The 16,392-nt window shown below is 36.2% G+C and overlaps 1 protein-coding gene across 6 annotated transcripts in view; it reads right to left on the bottom strand.

Moving 5' to 3' along the window:
• CASD1 (CAS1 domain containing 1) overlaps positions 1-16,224 on the bottom strand; it is a 36,816-nt gene extending 20,592 nt beyond the window's left edge. For 3 of the 6 annotated variants that reach the window (XM_026087786.1, XM_026087787.1, XM_026087789.1), the window contains exons 1-3: positions 4,599-4,695; positions 3,714-3,834; positions 2,100-2,144 (exon numbers count right to left, since the gene is read on the bottom strand). In XM_026087786.1, coding sequence (XP_025943571.1) covers positions 2,100-2,144; positions 3,714-3,834; positions 4,599-4,621 — 189 coding nt within the window. In that variant the 5' untranslated portion in view covers positions 4,622-4,695. Of the gene's footprint in view, positions 1-2,099; positions 2,145-3,583; positions 3,673-3,713; positions 3,835-4,598; positions 4,696-16,163 lie in introns of those variants that run through there. The other 3 variants (XM_026087790.1, XM_026087792.1, XM_026087788.1) reach the window with 3 other exon arrangements.
• Positions 16,225-16,392: the final 168 nt, after the last annotated feature.

Below are 16,392 nucleotides of genomic sequence, written 5' to 3'. Positions count from 1 at the left end.
TCATGAAAAAAAGAAGACATTTCAATTTGTAGTTCAGGAGCCAGGATTTCACTGAGCAGGTGACCCTTCAGCTTCTGCCAAGTGTGATGTCCTGTTCTCCAATACTATCAGGGCTAAAAACAAGTTTGCATCTGTAATTTATTTATTCCAATCTGCTTTTTGTTCTATTCCCCGCAGTTTTTACCAACAGATTTTTTCCCAGAATTTTACAGAATAATAATGAGATTGCAAGTTTGAGATTACGATTTTCAAACTATAAGAAATCCTAACATTTAACACTACCACTTCATAAATAGTTAGCTGTTTAAAACTTATAGTGTCACGGACATTTAATGAGTTACCTGCTGACTCTCATTTTTTTCAGATGTCAGATTAATCCACAACCTTCTTCTAGAAATACAATCTATATATACTTTGGCTAGTGCTATTATGGCTCCCAGGTAAAGCCAGGAGATTACACAGCATCTAGCTACTACCTCAGATGCAGAAGTACCAAAAGGACTACAAAATCATATTAAAGTGAAATGGAAAGGATTCCATATGTAAAAATAATTGTAAGGAAACTTTATAACGCAGAATGCAGAAACGCTACCAGCAGAAAGGAAACACCTCTATCTTCCACCTACACAGACCTAAAGATTTTGGTAGTTCACTTGAGACATACTCTCAATTCGTTACTTGGTAGGAATCTATGTGAGATCCAGCAGCCATCTGCATCGTCTGGAGGACAGAAAGGTCAGTATTATGAACAGAAAGGACAAAGTTGAACTGGCCATTTGCTCCCCAGTGATCTTCTCCTTTGTCAGCCAAGTATTTTCCACACTCAGATTACTGGTTTGGAGCCTTTCTGAATGTGAAAATTCAGCTACCATACCAATAATATTTACAGCAATATGGAGCCAAATATGAGGAAGCATAGTCTTGTTCTTGGAGCAGGAAAGTAGGAATATATTCTTAACTACCCTGACATCTCCCAGACGCCCAAACCTGCCATCTCAAATCTTGGTGGTCAGACACCTATCCAGGCTTAAAGAGTTTAAAAAGATACAGAGCTGAGTCAGGCTAAGCCAATATAAATCTGGACTTCTTCATCCTCTTCCTCCTGCCTTGTATTATGTCCTCTCTTTTTCAGCACTCGAATATCCACATGATGAATCCCATTAGATCTGACTGAAAATGAACCCAACAAGATAAATTTTCAGCTGCAGCAACTCCTAAACCAGCCCACTCTGTAGCTACAGGACTACAGCGCAACACAGAGCAGGGCAGAAGAGTGAGACAAAAGCTCAGCAGGCTTAACCTGCCACAGGATCACACCCTAAAATTTTATTCAGCAGCCTAAATCTTCACCATGTGCCCAAACAGGTGCTCAAAACTCACTCACAGACAACTGAGCAAGTACACTGCTTATTTGGTTTTCATGAACAGAGAATGAGTTGTCTCCAGGGGATATACAAATATATGACTAACAGAGTCCTAGCACTGCTGACAGCCGGTATGGGAAGCAAAGCAAGCTATTGAGGGCACCACTACAATTGCCAGGGCAGAGCAGAGCAGAGTCCCCCATGCATTTTGTTTGCTTTCTTTTTTTTAAATATCCACATTGTATCAACATTGTGGTTATTTCTTTATGCAATAACAGCAGAAAGAATACTTGCTGGGGTAACACAGGGAGCTCAATGGCAATTATGGCAATTACCACTCCAAGTAAGTTAGCCCCAGATACATATTCTTAGAGCTGTGAAACAGTAAACTTCCCATCGAAAGCTATTCCTGGGAAGGCCAAATTATAAGATTTGGCAAAAAAAGAAATTATACCCAGTACTTCCAGAGAACAAGTCAAAAGCTATCACAGAATACAAGTACTCAAAGTCAAAGTCTCTCAAAGAATCCTATTCAAAATATAATACATTAAGATATAGTTTGATATATTTTGTTGAAGATTTATAAAGGATTTTGATCCTTCTCACACTTCTTTTGATAAATACAACGTTTGTGGAAATGTGGAAAATCCAGCTCTGACTGCAATTTGGATTACATTGTATATAATTATATATCCATTATTACGGCTTGCAATTTAATGCCAGATAAAAACTTACCACTTTAATTGAAGCAGATTTATCTTCAAAAGGAATGTTTCCATGCTGTCAAAAAATGCAAAACAATAAAAACCAAGAAACAACTTTTCAGAAGAAAAAAATATATATATTCATATGTTAATCTGCCCTCACCTTTGCTAGAAAGAATTTTTCTTGTATAGACTTGTCAGTATACCCATGCAAAATGTTGATGTTACTTTCTTGATAAAACATGCTACTCTCAGAGAGGGTATTTTTCCTGGTAGAATTATATCCAGCAAAGTCTGAAACACTTTCTATTCACTCTGTTACAAAGGTATCATTAAATATTTTCCTACATTTTCTGCCCAAAATGAGAAAAACTGGGACCTTTTTTTCTTACCTTTCGTACACTTCCTTGCCCTAGCGTTTCTTTTCATATACCTACATTCTTTGTAAACAACAGTTGAAACAGTTTTATTAAAAAAAAAAAAAAAAAAAAAAATCAGCTCAGCTAGAAATAAAACTTGGAATGCATCATTCAGTTTGTTGAATGAAAAGATTATAAGAAATTATAATGGAAGTAGTCAGATACCCTTAACTACAGATACAATCCTCCTTTAATATATTATGACTATATGTAATACTAGTTTTAACGCTCGTCCAAAAGGACAAGTATATTTCTCTCACACAAACTGAGAACTTGATTTCTTAAATATTTCACAAAAGACACCTCTCAACTTGAAATCAATTATACTGCTCTATCACCTCAAAGCTGCTTAACTCACTCCCACTTCTGGGCAGCAACTTTTATCTAACCAACAGACCAGAAGAAAGAGTTATTCAATCAAACAAACATCTTTTTTGACAAGCGAAACATGCCTGCACACTGCCTGTTAGATAAACTGCCAGCTTGCACTTCTAAACCACAGAGGTACTAACTAATTGACAGGTATAATCTGAAGTTGAAAGTGAAACATGTCTTTTCCCTTGCATAGGTATGTACATCCACAAAGTGATAAACCTAAGAAGCATGATACAGCAAAAGAAATTAACATTCTGTTCAACAAAGTATATAGCTAAACACTTTCTCACTATTTCCACCCACCAAGCTGTAGTTCCCACTGTTCACTTTGTAAAATTCAAACAGCTTTTCAGCAGCTGTAAAACAAAAAGGTAAGACCGGAAGCTATTTTTAGTTTCAGCCTCAAGTTAGACCTGGAAATCACTCAATGCCCCAAGGATTTTTATGAAAAGATTAGATCAGCAATTTAACTGACATATAAAATGACAAATTAGAAGCTATGAATTACTACTGGTTAAAAACAGACAGTGGAACAATCATTTTCTCACCAAGAAGCCAAATATGAAGTACAAGCTGCTATGGGACAAGTCAACTGCAATAATTCATTCCCAGACTACCGCAAGCTTTCTCTCAAGCTTTCTAGTTCACTTCTCAGACTGCCAATCATCTCATTAATACCCAAACAATTATCTTGGCCTAATCTTGTTCTTCTCTAAAATACCTTTTCGTGGTTCTTCTTCCTTGATTTCTAGGCTGCAAACAGTGTAATTTCTTGCTTTTTTGAAGTCTGGAGAAGAGTTAAGAGGCAAACTGGGAGGAAAGAAAGAAAAATAACAACAAAATCCTCTTACCTTATTTCCTTCTTCTTTGACTTGAGGGTTTATGAGTTTTATAAATGAATAAAACAGCTGTCGAATTCTAGAATCTCCTATAAATGCAATATGTTTGTCTATGAGGCAATTTTTTGCTTCACTGTAAAAACAAAACAGCAACATGCATATTATGAGAAATTTATACTATTTTAGGAAAAAGTCTGGGGAAAAATCTATAGAGCAATATAGATAGTGCTTAGAATTATCTCCAGCTCTAAAGAATAGTAAATCCATTTAAAAACATATAAAATTAATTAAAAATGTAGAATAATTTGCATACAAATGAAAATGAACTCTCCTGCTAATATGATTAGAACAGGCTTTCCTGTTCTGTTCAATCATCTGTTTCCTGTGGTGCTAGAAACAAAGGAGTTTCAAAATGGTAATACACAGTGTAATTTTGAAAAATAAAGTTCTCTTACTAGCATTAATTTAAAAAAGGTGACTGCTAATTTTATTGACAATTGTTTGATAGAATTCTTCAGGAGATATTTACTTTTACTACACATTTAGCTACTTGGGATTCTAAAAAATCATAGTATTTTCCATAGCAATATGAAGGTGACATACGAAGTTTTGCAGTCTCTTGCACTATCTTGTGCTTCTCCAAAACAATTATTAGTACCACTACYACTAACATTTATTTGTATCTTAGCAAATAAACTCAAATATGATAGGCATTGTAGATACACATATAAACCACAATGAAAAGGCTTTCTTCTGATAAATGGTACACTTTATTGAAATTTTAGAGAATCAGCTATAAAGTGAAAAACATGAGACTGCAATAACTAAAATTGCAGTCCAGCAACCATTAGTCTTCTTTCCAGGCAAATGAGAATCCAAAAGTAAGAATTTCCTTACCTATTTTTATACTTGTGCATCATACAACTGTGGGGCTGCCATACTTTTTCTCCGAGAAATCTCCCACTGGACAGAAGATACTCGCATGTGTCATCACCTTTAAAGTGTTACATTAAGATTAGAATTCAGATACAAAAAAAAAGTTAAAACAGAGTTCTGCTGCCTTTTAAAAACACCCCGACAATATTTGAAACACACAGGAATCCAAGCAATCAACAGCAGTAACCAGATTTAATTTGTTGTAGCAACATCTCACAAGAGTTTCTGCAAATAGTCCTGTTGCTTTTACCATGTCTCTCTAAAACATTCCTCTGACACACAAAATGATAGTGGCCCAACTTCTGCTGTTGGAAAGATGCTGGAACAGCAAGAAAGTCTATTACATCTCCTTTTTTAAAACACAGATACCACCTTAGAGCAGCTGAAATTAAATGCTGGGTTACTACACAAAAATAACTTTACACAAGAATTCTCCGATGGTTCCGAATTGCAGCTACCTTTTCCAGTCAAGAAGTTGCATGCTAATTATGGTTAATCACCTTGCAGGTGGCAATTTTTCAGGTCATTTTAAGTTCATATAAATAAAACACCTCAGTTATGAAATCAGTGGCTGTTATCTTTCAATAGACTCCACAACAGATTCCTCTGGCATATAAACTCAACGCAGGGCAAAGCTGCTTGCCATAAGAGGAACTGCCCTCCAGCATTTTTGTCATACCTGGCATTTCAGACCATGACAAACAGGAAAATTGTGGTAAATGAAATGGCAATTACTTATGGTGGCTTGTGCAGAAACAATGTACCGCAAACCCCTTACTTAACACTTTCTGTGAAATCTTAACTTGATTAAACTCAACGGCGAATTTCCCTTTAATTCAGTGAAATCTGTATTAATTCTAAAAAATGGGGCTTTTCCCACCCACTCTTCAGGGCTACCGGAAGCCACACATAAGGAGACAGATACACTTGCTGACTATTTCAACTGTTAAGAGAAAATCTGAAGCTTTATCTAGAACTGCAAATTAAATGAAGTGAACAGAGAGCAATGCCGGTAGTGCGACATCTGAGGTCTGCGGGAGCAGGAATTTAGAAGGCACTGCTGACATCTAATGAGACCCAAGTTCACAGTCCTAAAAGTAAAAGATCAGTGCTACAGTAAAATTTTTAGGAAAAAAGAGACAGAACCAGGACAGCACTTACCATGTGCTTAAACAAAGCACTTAACATGTGCTTCCACATGTCCACAATCCAACAAAGAGGACAGCGGAGAACAAGGTACGCTGGTAAGGCTTTCTGTGTAACATTCTGATAAGAAAACCTAAGCATTTACCACAGTCAAAGCTAAGGTAGCTGAGAAGCAGCACATGATTTTTATTTATTTATTTTTAAATAAAGCAATGTTGGAATTTTGAGGGAAGTGGTTCTGCAGATACATTACTACATTTGCACAGAATGCAAAAAATGACTATTTTGTGATAAAAGGAATCAAGCTATTTGAAAAGATGCAAGAAGAAAACCTGTGGAAAAAAAACCTAATTGCAAAGGCACTCTGCTAAAGAGAGCATGCCTCTCAATTACAGGTATTTTTTTTAATTTGAGAATATTTTTGTCTAACAAGTATTCAAAGGTTGCATGATCTCTACTTCTTATTCTTCTTGACAGGAARAAAATATCCAAGTGCTCATATTTGCAGCTGCTGTAATTACCAGAGAGCTCCTCTGGAGAGTAAACAAATATTTTGAATCATATTTGCATCGGTTAATTACTTAGCTGCTTTTATTTACATTTTTAATACAAAATAATTCAAGTCTGGAGATAAGCCATTGTAAATACAATGATATTAGATAATAGTTTCCATAGAAAGTCTGCTTAGCAGAAAACTGTACAAAAGCTAAAAGCTAAAAAGTCTTTAGGGACAAAGACCTATTTTGACAAATGTAAATAAATAAAAGAAATAAGAATCTCATGCCGTCTTTATGTCTTCTGTACATTGTATTTTTCATTTAAATAAAGAAACATAAATGTACAGATAGTCACAAATGTCAGAGACTGCATTACAATAATGAGCACAGATTCATTCTTTTCTAAGATTTTTAAAGATGCTGGGAATATTAACTGCTGGATTTAGTACTATATTTATAGTAAGACTAAAATTTATTTTATTTCAGCTAAAAATGTCATGAGCTGTAAATACCAAGATCAAAGCAGTGAACTGGAGTGAGTTTACTCAGTGTTGTTCTACAGGTCTAATTTACCACCACCTCCTTTCTCCACTGCATAACCCTCATTAGACTCTCAAAGGCAACATCTTCCACAGAATAGCTGCAAACAACTAGCCGTCTGTAGATCACATTTGAGAATTACTGAAAGACTTAGTTAAAATGCATTTTGGACATTGAGGAAACTAAATGCACATTTTAAGTCTTGTGTTCAAAAAAAGGTATGATTTATTTATGCAATATAAATTAATGTACAAGCATAAAAAACAGAAACAAGACCATGGGACATAAAAATAAAAAACAATGGAATAAGAAAACTTTTTGAACTCTAGAAAATATCTTGATTAAATTGATGTAATTTTCAAACTAAGACAACCTTGAAAAACCAAAAGAGATCCTGGGGAGAAAGAAAGTGGATTTCTCATGCTCAAAGTTAAGCACCTACAGAAGTGCTTAACAGCCCTGGGGCTACATTTTAGTTTTTACTGAAAGCATCTGTCCTTGCTAGCAACGATTAGTTATTTGTACTTCAAAGTATTATTATGAGCGTTTTAAGCCATTTATTATCAACATATAAGTTAAAGAAAATCATACAAAAATACTGCCAAAATGTTAGATTTCTAAGCTAGGAACACATAATAGCTTATCACTACGGGAAGTCTGTACTATGCTTAACCTGCATGGGAATTACCTGAATCCTCAGAAGGCCATTTCTTAAATAAATTCTGTAGACAAATAATGCCTACTTGACATTCCTCTTCAATAGTACAAAACACAAACCATGTGCTATTCAATGTAAACAAAGGCTTTTCTCAAACTATCCCTCTCCAGGTGCCATTCTGCACTAATTCTCATATACTCTCTCTCTTTTTTTTTTTTTTTTTAAATAAGACATAGGAAAATTTGGAAAATGCCTTATTATTTTCATAATTTCCCAATACTGAGAAGAAACTGTGAAGCCAATATCAATATTGAAATTATTTTTCTATAAACATTTTAAATCTGGGGGGAAAAACCTCAGAATACATAATCACCTGTTAGTTTTCAACTACCCTGCAACTTAACCAATGTGATCTTCTGCAAGTGCAAAAATTATTCAATGCCTAGAAGCACAAAAGAAAGAAAATGTATACATGCATGCACATTTGGAGCAGTTCTAGCAATCCCACAGAAGTGAGGTACTAGAAAGCATAGGAAGTTAACATAAAAAGGTGTTGCTCAGTCCGGCGCGAGTACACAATCAATGGTCAGTGAGCGCAGCAGCAGCTTTTGATGATCATGGAGAGAGAATATTTTGCCCACAAACATGCTGCCAAAGGATTCCTTCAACCCCTGCTTCTGCTAAAACTGTAAGGAAGGCCAAAATGTCATGATTGTTTTCAGTCAATCCAAGCGCAAGTGGCTGCCGGCAGTGCCCGCTCCCTCGTGCCAGCATTGGCACTGGCTCAAGTGAGCTGGGCCAGGTAATCAAGCAGGACGGCTCCGCGACAGCTCCTGCGTCACTCCAGCCCCAGGGAAAGGTCAGGAGCAGATGCACGACAGGGGCACGACAGTCCCTTTGGGGGCAACACATATTTAGGTGGACTAAAGCAATCATCGTCTCGCACTGCAGGTTCTCAACAGTCAAACCTGGGCACTTAAGACCTATGGAAATACTTTACACTATACACTGAAAGGTTTTAAAAATACACTGTAACCACAAAATTTAAACTATAAAATTTTAAATTTCTCTGCTTCAGCAATAACAAAGTGTGAGCTTGACAGTTCAAAAGTTTGAATGCTCAAACTATAGAAGTGCATTATATACACTAAAAAAAAATTGGCCTTACTAAACTGTGATTATTAGAATGTTTCACAGTCTGTTCCGTAAAAGCATATTTCCCCCCAAATGAAAGCGCACTCCCTATAAATATCCATGAAATTATTTGAAGTATTTGGTCCATAAAGTCTTTAATTAATTACTTCCTAAAATATGCATGAAACATTAAATAAGGCATAAATCTCTCCCCAAGAAAAAGTTCAGTAAAATATATGTTACAAAATTAGCACACATGGACATATTAGCTCTTCTCCTCAAAGTAAGACTATAAACCACATCATTTTCCATCATCTCACAATTATTTAGGTTAGTAGCTTTTACAAATCAAATGTCCAGCAAGAAACCTGAAGAGACAGCAGGAATGAATCTCTCAAAATGACAGGGCAAACCTGCATTAATGACTATATGGATGATGGGAACAACTCTATTCTTCCAATAAATAAAGGACTAGGATCTTTAGAAACCTGTATGATCATAGATCTTCACAGATTATCTTGCAGATTATATGCACCACACATTGGTGATGCTGTTGACACTCAAATTTGTGAACTGATACTTAGCTGCCTGCTTCTCCACAACCCACCCCAGAAAAATAAAAGATAAGATTCCCATCAATGAAGTTGGAAAAATGTTACAAAAAGCATAAAACAAAACACAGGTTTAAAGTATAGCTGACACCCAAAACTATTACTCTCTCTTATTTAGGACACAAAAAAAGCACATCTCAGACACAGAAGTACTGATAGTGCAGCACCTGGATGCTGCTTCTTGGAGCAGAACATAAAATTAGCTTGGAGGAAGGAAGAAGTGGCAGCTAAAGATATCCTCTATCCTTCCCTTCCCTCCAAAAACTCCTTCTTCCTGTTTTCATGAAAGTCAGAAAAGGGCATGGAGAAAAGACTGTATTGCAAATGTTATTTCTTGGCTCATTTATCTTACAAATTCAACAGTGGTTATATAATCAAGTGTTATTATTTACAATGACCTAAGGTTCCTCAGTTCTCTTATTTCAAAATACAACTGCTAGAAGCAGACTTCTTTTCTTTCTTGAACTTCATTTCCTTACCACTGCTATTGCATCATGACTACTAAAAAAGCTGGAATAATATGAAGGATTGAAAAAAGTCTGGATAAACTTCTCAGAGTCATAGCTCTGAGTTTGGTTTGAGCTCTAGTTCTCCATGAGGACCCACACATGACACACTCTTATCATGATAATTGGGCTTTAATAAAACCATCAGTCTTCATCCCCTATCTCAGTTGCAGGAGCTCTTGGTTAGACAGATTTTGAAACATGGAAGAGAAATGTGTGTTTAAAATTTAAATAAAATACATACATACAGTAATCCTATTTTTTGTCATTGATGAGAATCCATTAATCTCTCCCAGGTAGTTCAGGAATCCCCTGCAACAAATTCACCCATAACCTCCCAAGCAAATGTTTGGGATACCACAAACCAAACCGACACTTCCTTCCTAATCACAATGCACATGCCTTATGTTTCAAACTGATTTATTACTTAACAGCAGTTACAGGATGTGGTAAATTCCCTGAGACAGGAGGCCACATGCTTCTAACATTTACAGGAGTTCCCATGAAAGTATGCTGACACTGCAGGTGTAGGCTCAACTCAGGGATTTCCAGAAAGGTAGTCTCTGTCATTCTCCTACTTTTCAACCAGTACAGATCACTCCAGGTCAGCAATATAATCTTTTCCTTCCAGTCAATGCTTGCTTCATCAGTACAGTGCCATTTCTGAGCAGGTCTAAGAAAAGATCTTCCAGAAGCAGTTTATCAATGCCTTTCTTCTCCTCTTCCAACTGCTGCTGCCTACAAGACAGCTGCTGAGATCCTGCTGCCAAAACTTCTGCAAAAGGAGCTCAGAAAACAGCAGCTGACTTGCAAAGTTGAATCTTCATATACTTTTTCACAGAATTATGTTGGCATAGCCCAGATTTGTTGGGCAGATATCTTCTTAGTAGAAACCATAAGTTCAAAATGACCAAAGTTTTAGTTTTTCTTAATCATTTAAAATAAAATCATCTTTCCCTTCTTCAGTTTTCAAACAACATAATTTGTAAGTCGCTCAAAAATGAAACTGTCATAAATAATTTCAAAATTAACAAACTCATGTTGCTTGTGATTAGATTATGAGAACAGATGAATCAGATTTATTATAGAAACTGCTACAAAAAAAATCAACTTTGCAGAAGATGAAAACTAGCAGGAGACATATCAGAAATATATAAAAAAGTCCACCACTAATTATGTGTGCTTCCTCTGAAACACATATTAATTTACTGAAGAAGACACATAAGAAAATAAAGATGGCTATTTGTGGTCAGATCAATGGTCAGTCCAGCCTGATATCTTGTCTTCAACAGTGGCCATAAGCCAATGGCTAGGGAAGAGTAAGAAGAGGGCAAGCATAGATAATATTCCTGTCTAATATTCTTCCAACTATGTTCAGTGCAGGGACTTCCTGAGCTGGACATGGTTTCTGCATATTTTGTAACCTTCAACAGACATCTTTCCCACAAAGTTGACTAGTCTTCTCTCGAATTTTTAGCATCTACAGCGTCCTTCTGCAGGAGGATGCCATACCCACCACCTGCTGCTTAAAGAATCATCCCCCTTTTCTTTGTTTTAAATATGGTTTCCACTAGTTTTGATACTCCCTAGTTCTTGTACTGGAAGAGACAGCCCACACCCAGGTCTACCATGATTTGCAGACCACTGACAAATCCTTCCTCGATCATTTCTTTTCAAGACTAAAGAATCTTAGTTTACTAATTCTTCATAGTAGAAAATGTCTCTTATCTTGAGTTCAAGACATGAGCTTAGTAGCTCTACACTTATGGTACAAAAAGCCTCTTCCTCCAAGTCTCCCACAGATCTTACACAGATGAACTATTAGATTTATATATAACTATGAATATTTAAATGCGTATTATATTGGTAAAAAACTACACTAGAGTATTTTGATCATCAAAAATTAAGCAATACTAGAAATTATGTACTGTATGGTCTCCTTGCATTTATACAAACAGTCTAATTACATGAACACATTCTACTTTTCCACAATTCCCATTTTTCATTCAGTAGAGAAGAATGAGAAAGCTGCGTAATATACTTTTCCCTATCTTCCACTAAGTGCTCCTGCCTTATTCCATGCACACTATACAAAGTCTACACGAACACAGAGTTATTTTCTCACAGTCTTATTCAAGAGCTCATCATCTTAGTGACAAAGTGTTTCACAGATATTTATGACTATTTCCAGGAGAAAATGAAGCTATATTATCCACCCTGTTCTCCCACTCCCCTATTTTACAGTTGCAAGAACTACTACAGATTTCCCTAGTAATATATAGCTGTGAAGGCAATGTAGAGCACAAATACTATGAGCTGACAATCCAGGCCAGCGTGCAGACTTCAGAGCACTCAGAAGACTCGTCCTTTCAAGTATAAGCAACGGGTGACAGCAAATCGTAACTGCAGACAATATGCCACTCCATCAAATTTAGCCACAAATAAAACAATCCTCCATCCTACAGTATGCTTACTGCAATCACATTCCAAACATAATGCACTGTATAAAAATGATTTTAACATATGCAAATATACAGATAATATTTTAGGCCAAGGAATTAGGCTTTATTTCCTAACTCCTTCCTAACTCCTAATATTGAATATCTTACTATTTCACCTGCAAGACAGAAAGTTCCTGAAAGTCATTAGGAGTATTATTGATGTCTGATGTCTTTCTTTAAACATAAAAGTAGAAGTTGTTCAGGGAAGATGAAGGTGGAGAATGAGACGAGTGAAACAGCAGCTGAGATGGTAGATCAGAGGTTACAGGCAAAAGAGAGCCTCCAGAAATGCCGAAGTGTTACACAGGAGATGAACTACTTGAATAACACAGCAGCTAAAGAACCACTTTTTTTTAATACACTATACCTTCCTCTTAACCATTAATGAGATCTTCATTTTTAAAAAGAGACTGAGAAAAGAAACTTAAATGTCATTCTGTAGACAAAACAGATCATTTTTTGAAGTTCCTTAATGCTTTAAAATATCTGTCCAAAAAATTACATTTTATTTTCAATCAAATGTTGCACTCATATATACTAAGGTATAGTTATACAAGGAGTATGATTTCTCTGAATTTTATTATGCTCATTAATTTAGTTTATAATTCCTCAGTATTATGTTTTTTCTATTGAATTTGTGAAACCTCAGTCTTCATTCAGTGCCCAAACACACTACGTTTCACAACAGATTCCCTAAAAGGTATATACCTCTATTTCAAAGAAGCAGAATTCCAACTGTTCACAATTACTTGAAATAAAAATGTAGTTTTAAACATGGTATATTCACTGACTATTCTAAGAAGGCAAATTTTAAAATAAAAAGTTATTTCCAAAAAGGTTTAAGACTGTACCTTTGAAATACGATAATAACTGAAAAATACACAGCGCTATCTAACTTCACTGGATATTATACAAACATTTAGCCAAATTAATTCTTTGAAGCTGCATGCAAGTTAAAGATGGTTCTAATTAACTTAAAATTTTGCAAAAGTTTTAAATGGCCTTTAAATATGATAGTTTCCATTGTATCACTAAACATGAATTTGGGCTACCACAATCCACAGTCTAGCATTTTTTTTCTACCAATAACTTTTACACAGGCAAATTCTACTGGGAAGTGCAATCTAAAACATGCATTTGCAGGACTGAGGCCAAAATTAACTTAAGTCCGTCAGATGAAACAAAGGAGCATTAACTAAAGCCTTGCCCCAAAACAACCTCTTCACAAAATGCACACATATTCTTGACTTTAATCAATGCCTCATGAACTTTTCAGGATTGGCATGAGAGGAAAAAAAAAAAAAAATTAGATGGCACTCTACACAGCATGGGCTCCCAAATCGAGATAAACTAAGCTAACTACCAAAAAAAGTTATCCAATTACCACTAATATGAAATCTTAAAAACACAGATACATGGCAAACATATAAAATCTAAATATTAGTATTTTCACTCCTACTTAGGGTTAATGAGAAGCAGGAAATTGTATGAAAGCAGTCTTTATGTGCCTTTACTGCTTTTAGCCTTTTTTTTTAACCACTTTACCACTTTTTTTTTTTAACCACCTTACCACTTTAGCTCCTCTGAAAAAAGTTAAAAAAAACCCTACACTCTCTCGAAAACTCTCAGCATTTCCATGCTTGTCCCACAGAAAGAAGAATCACTGACCAACCTTCCTCATCTGAATTGTTGAGGAAAAATCACTGTACAACAAACTAGAAGCCTTAACACCCATGCACACATACAAACCCTTCCCCCCAAAACAGTGACAACTGAACAACAGGAACTCCCAGTGTCAACACGCTTCTATGGTGCAAGTTTGATTCTGTAAATTATAGATGACAGTGGAATAACAAGTATTTTGACTTAACACATAATTTCTCTTCAAAGCCAGCTGCGGCCTTCGTTGCTTTTTATATGCCATATATGACACCAATATCTGGTCAGGGTCATCAGAAACTTCTAACTTTATGAATGACATGTCTAATTTTAATGCATGTTTAATTTCAATCTAATTTTCTCCATTAATCAGGTAGCTGCTGTTTCAGCTAATGCAAACTTTGGGATATCAGTTTCTTTAGGTATTAAAGTTAAAACTTCTTGGAAAAAAAAAAGCCACAAAATAGATTTCACTACTTTTTATTTATATGCAGTTCTCCTTCATTTCCTTCATACTCCTAGACATCTATGAAGGAGAGATAGCATCCAGATGGGCAGTTAATTCATTGTTAAAAATTTTTTTTTGGACCCTATTATGGCAGAACATATATTCCTGTGAAAGAGTTTATCTTGCCTACTGTCCTTTTCCTGACAGCCATTAATGACAGATGCTGAAAGACGAAGTATAAAAAGCAAGACAAGTACAGAGTGATCTTTCCCTGTCACGTTCCAGCTTTCACGGTCCAGCAACTTCGTGTCAGAGGTTCTAATGAGGCCATTTGTGTTTGCACTCCTCATCTGATCCACACTCTTATAAGGGATTAGTAGCTTTGGTTGTGCAATAGCACCGTGAAATTTTCTGTTTTGTTTTTTATTATTTTCCAAAAACATTCTAACATTTTATTTGCTGCATTTCAGCTGTTTTTAAATCACTGAAGAGTTGCAGAATGAGCTCTCAAACACCTCTGCTTTTACCTAGCCTGAATAATTTTGTATCTTCTATAAATGCTGTTGCGTCACTTTTCCATTCTCCTTTTCTAAACCATTTATGAGTGTTTTGAATGCTATTTGTTCTTAGGAGACTCAGCTGGTAACTCTATATTCAGTCACACTCTATTTCTAAACTTTGAAACAGTTATTAATCAATGAGAAAACATCTCTCTTATCGTATAACAGCTTAAAGAAATTAAAAGCTTTGTGTGAAGGAACTTGTTGAAAGCTTCTTGAAAATCCAAACATACCATACCAACCAGTTCAGAGAACTCTTGAAGTTTTGCAATGTATGACTCAACACCCACATTAACTCTGCCATCATATATCATATTTATCCATAGTCCAGTTTCCTGCTAATTTGCTTGGCATGGAAATCTCTATTTCCATAGCACAGTCTTGGAATCCCTCTTTAACGGAAGTATCACATTTGCTACCTTCCTTCCACCTGATTTAAGCCTTAAATCACACAGCACAATAAGCAAGTTCAGTACTTTATATTTGAATCCCTTTAGAATTAAGTAAATACTTCCACGTCTTGCAGCTTGGTACTGTTCATTTTGTTAGTTTATTTTATTGATAGATCAGCTGGAGGATGAATCTAGGGAACCATACCCATGAAGAAAGGCTCCCCATGTCTTTCCACAAAGAACAAAGCTGCAAGGAGTACATTTTGCTCTCCTGCTACAGCCTTATCTGCCTTGAACACTGGTAGCAAACTGTTAGAATGGAATGACACCGGTAGTCCTACGATAAACAAAGCTCTAGTGATCTATCTTTGGACAAACTTTCTGGTTTATCCCTAAAAATACACTACATTTTTTAAAGTAAATCACAAATAAAAAGAGATTTCCTTTCACTGTTTTCATTATTATTTACAGAGCATTTGAGATTCACAGCTTTGGATCCAAAACATCCCAAATACGCAAAGAACTGGAACCAGCAAAAGTCCCCCGGTGGCCCTGTAACTGATGTGCAACAGTAAGGAGCCTGCTCACATGCTCCGGTCGTGGCTTCTAGATCAGTTATGGGCTTGTTGCCAACTACTAAAAAACATAAAATAAGCAAGCAGCTGTTTATTTTCCTACACCAAAGGTATAACTGAGACAGGATTTTGTTATGCTTGAGACAACAGTTCAAACAGAAAAGGAGTGTATCCAACCAAATCTTATAATAATTAAGATTTTAATGATTATCATTATTAGATAAAGGTTATTACCCTTCCTACACGGAAACATATGACACAGTGAAAGTCACTCTCTACCCGTGCAACTTCGTCTATACCTGTATAGCAAGACTGAACCACTGCTGAACACACACGCAGATAAGGCCTTACTATTCTGATTGCCCTAAAAGTTAAAAAATAAAAATAAAAAATCACATTATCGGAGATGCAGGGCACCAGGGCCGGCACCAGGAGCTCCGCGTGGCCCAGGAGAGGCTGCGGGCGGCCCAGGGGCGCCGCAGGGCGGCTGGGGCCGGCGCCCCCCCGCCGCTCCGCGGCCCCCCCGGC

Source organism: Apteryx rowi, unplaced genomic scaffold (assembly GCF_003343035.1).
Source record: "Apteryx rowi isolate R43461 unplaced genomic scaffold, aptRow1 scaffold_731, whole genome shotgun sequence".
Classification (NCBI taxonomy): Eukaryota; Metazoa; Chordata; class Aves; order Apterygiformes; family Apterygidae; genus Apteryx; species Apteryx rowi.
Note: the sequence above shows the minus strand (reverse complement) of the source record. Positions and strands in the feature narration are given on the sequence as shown.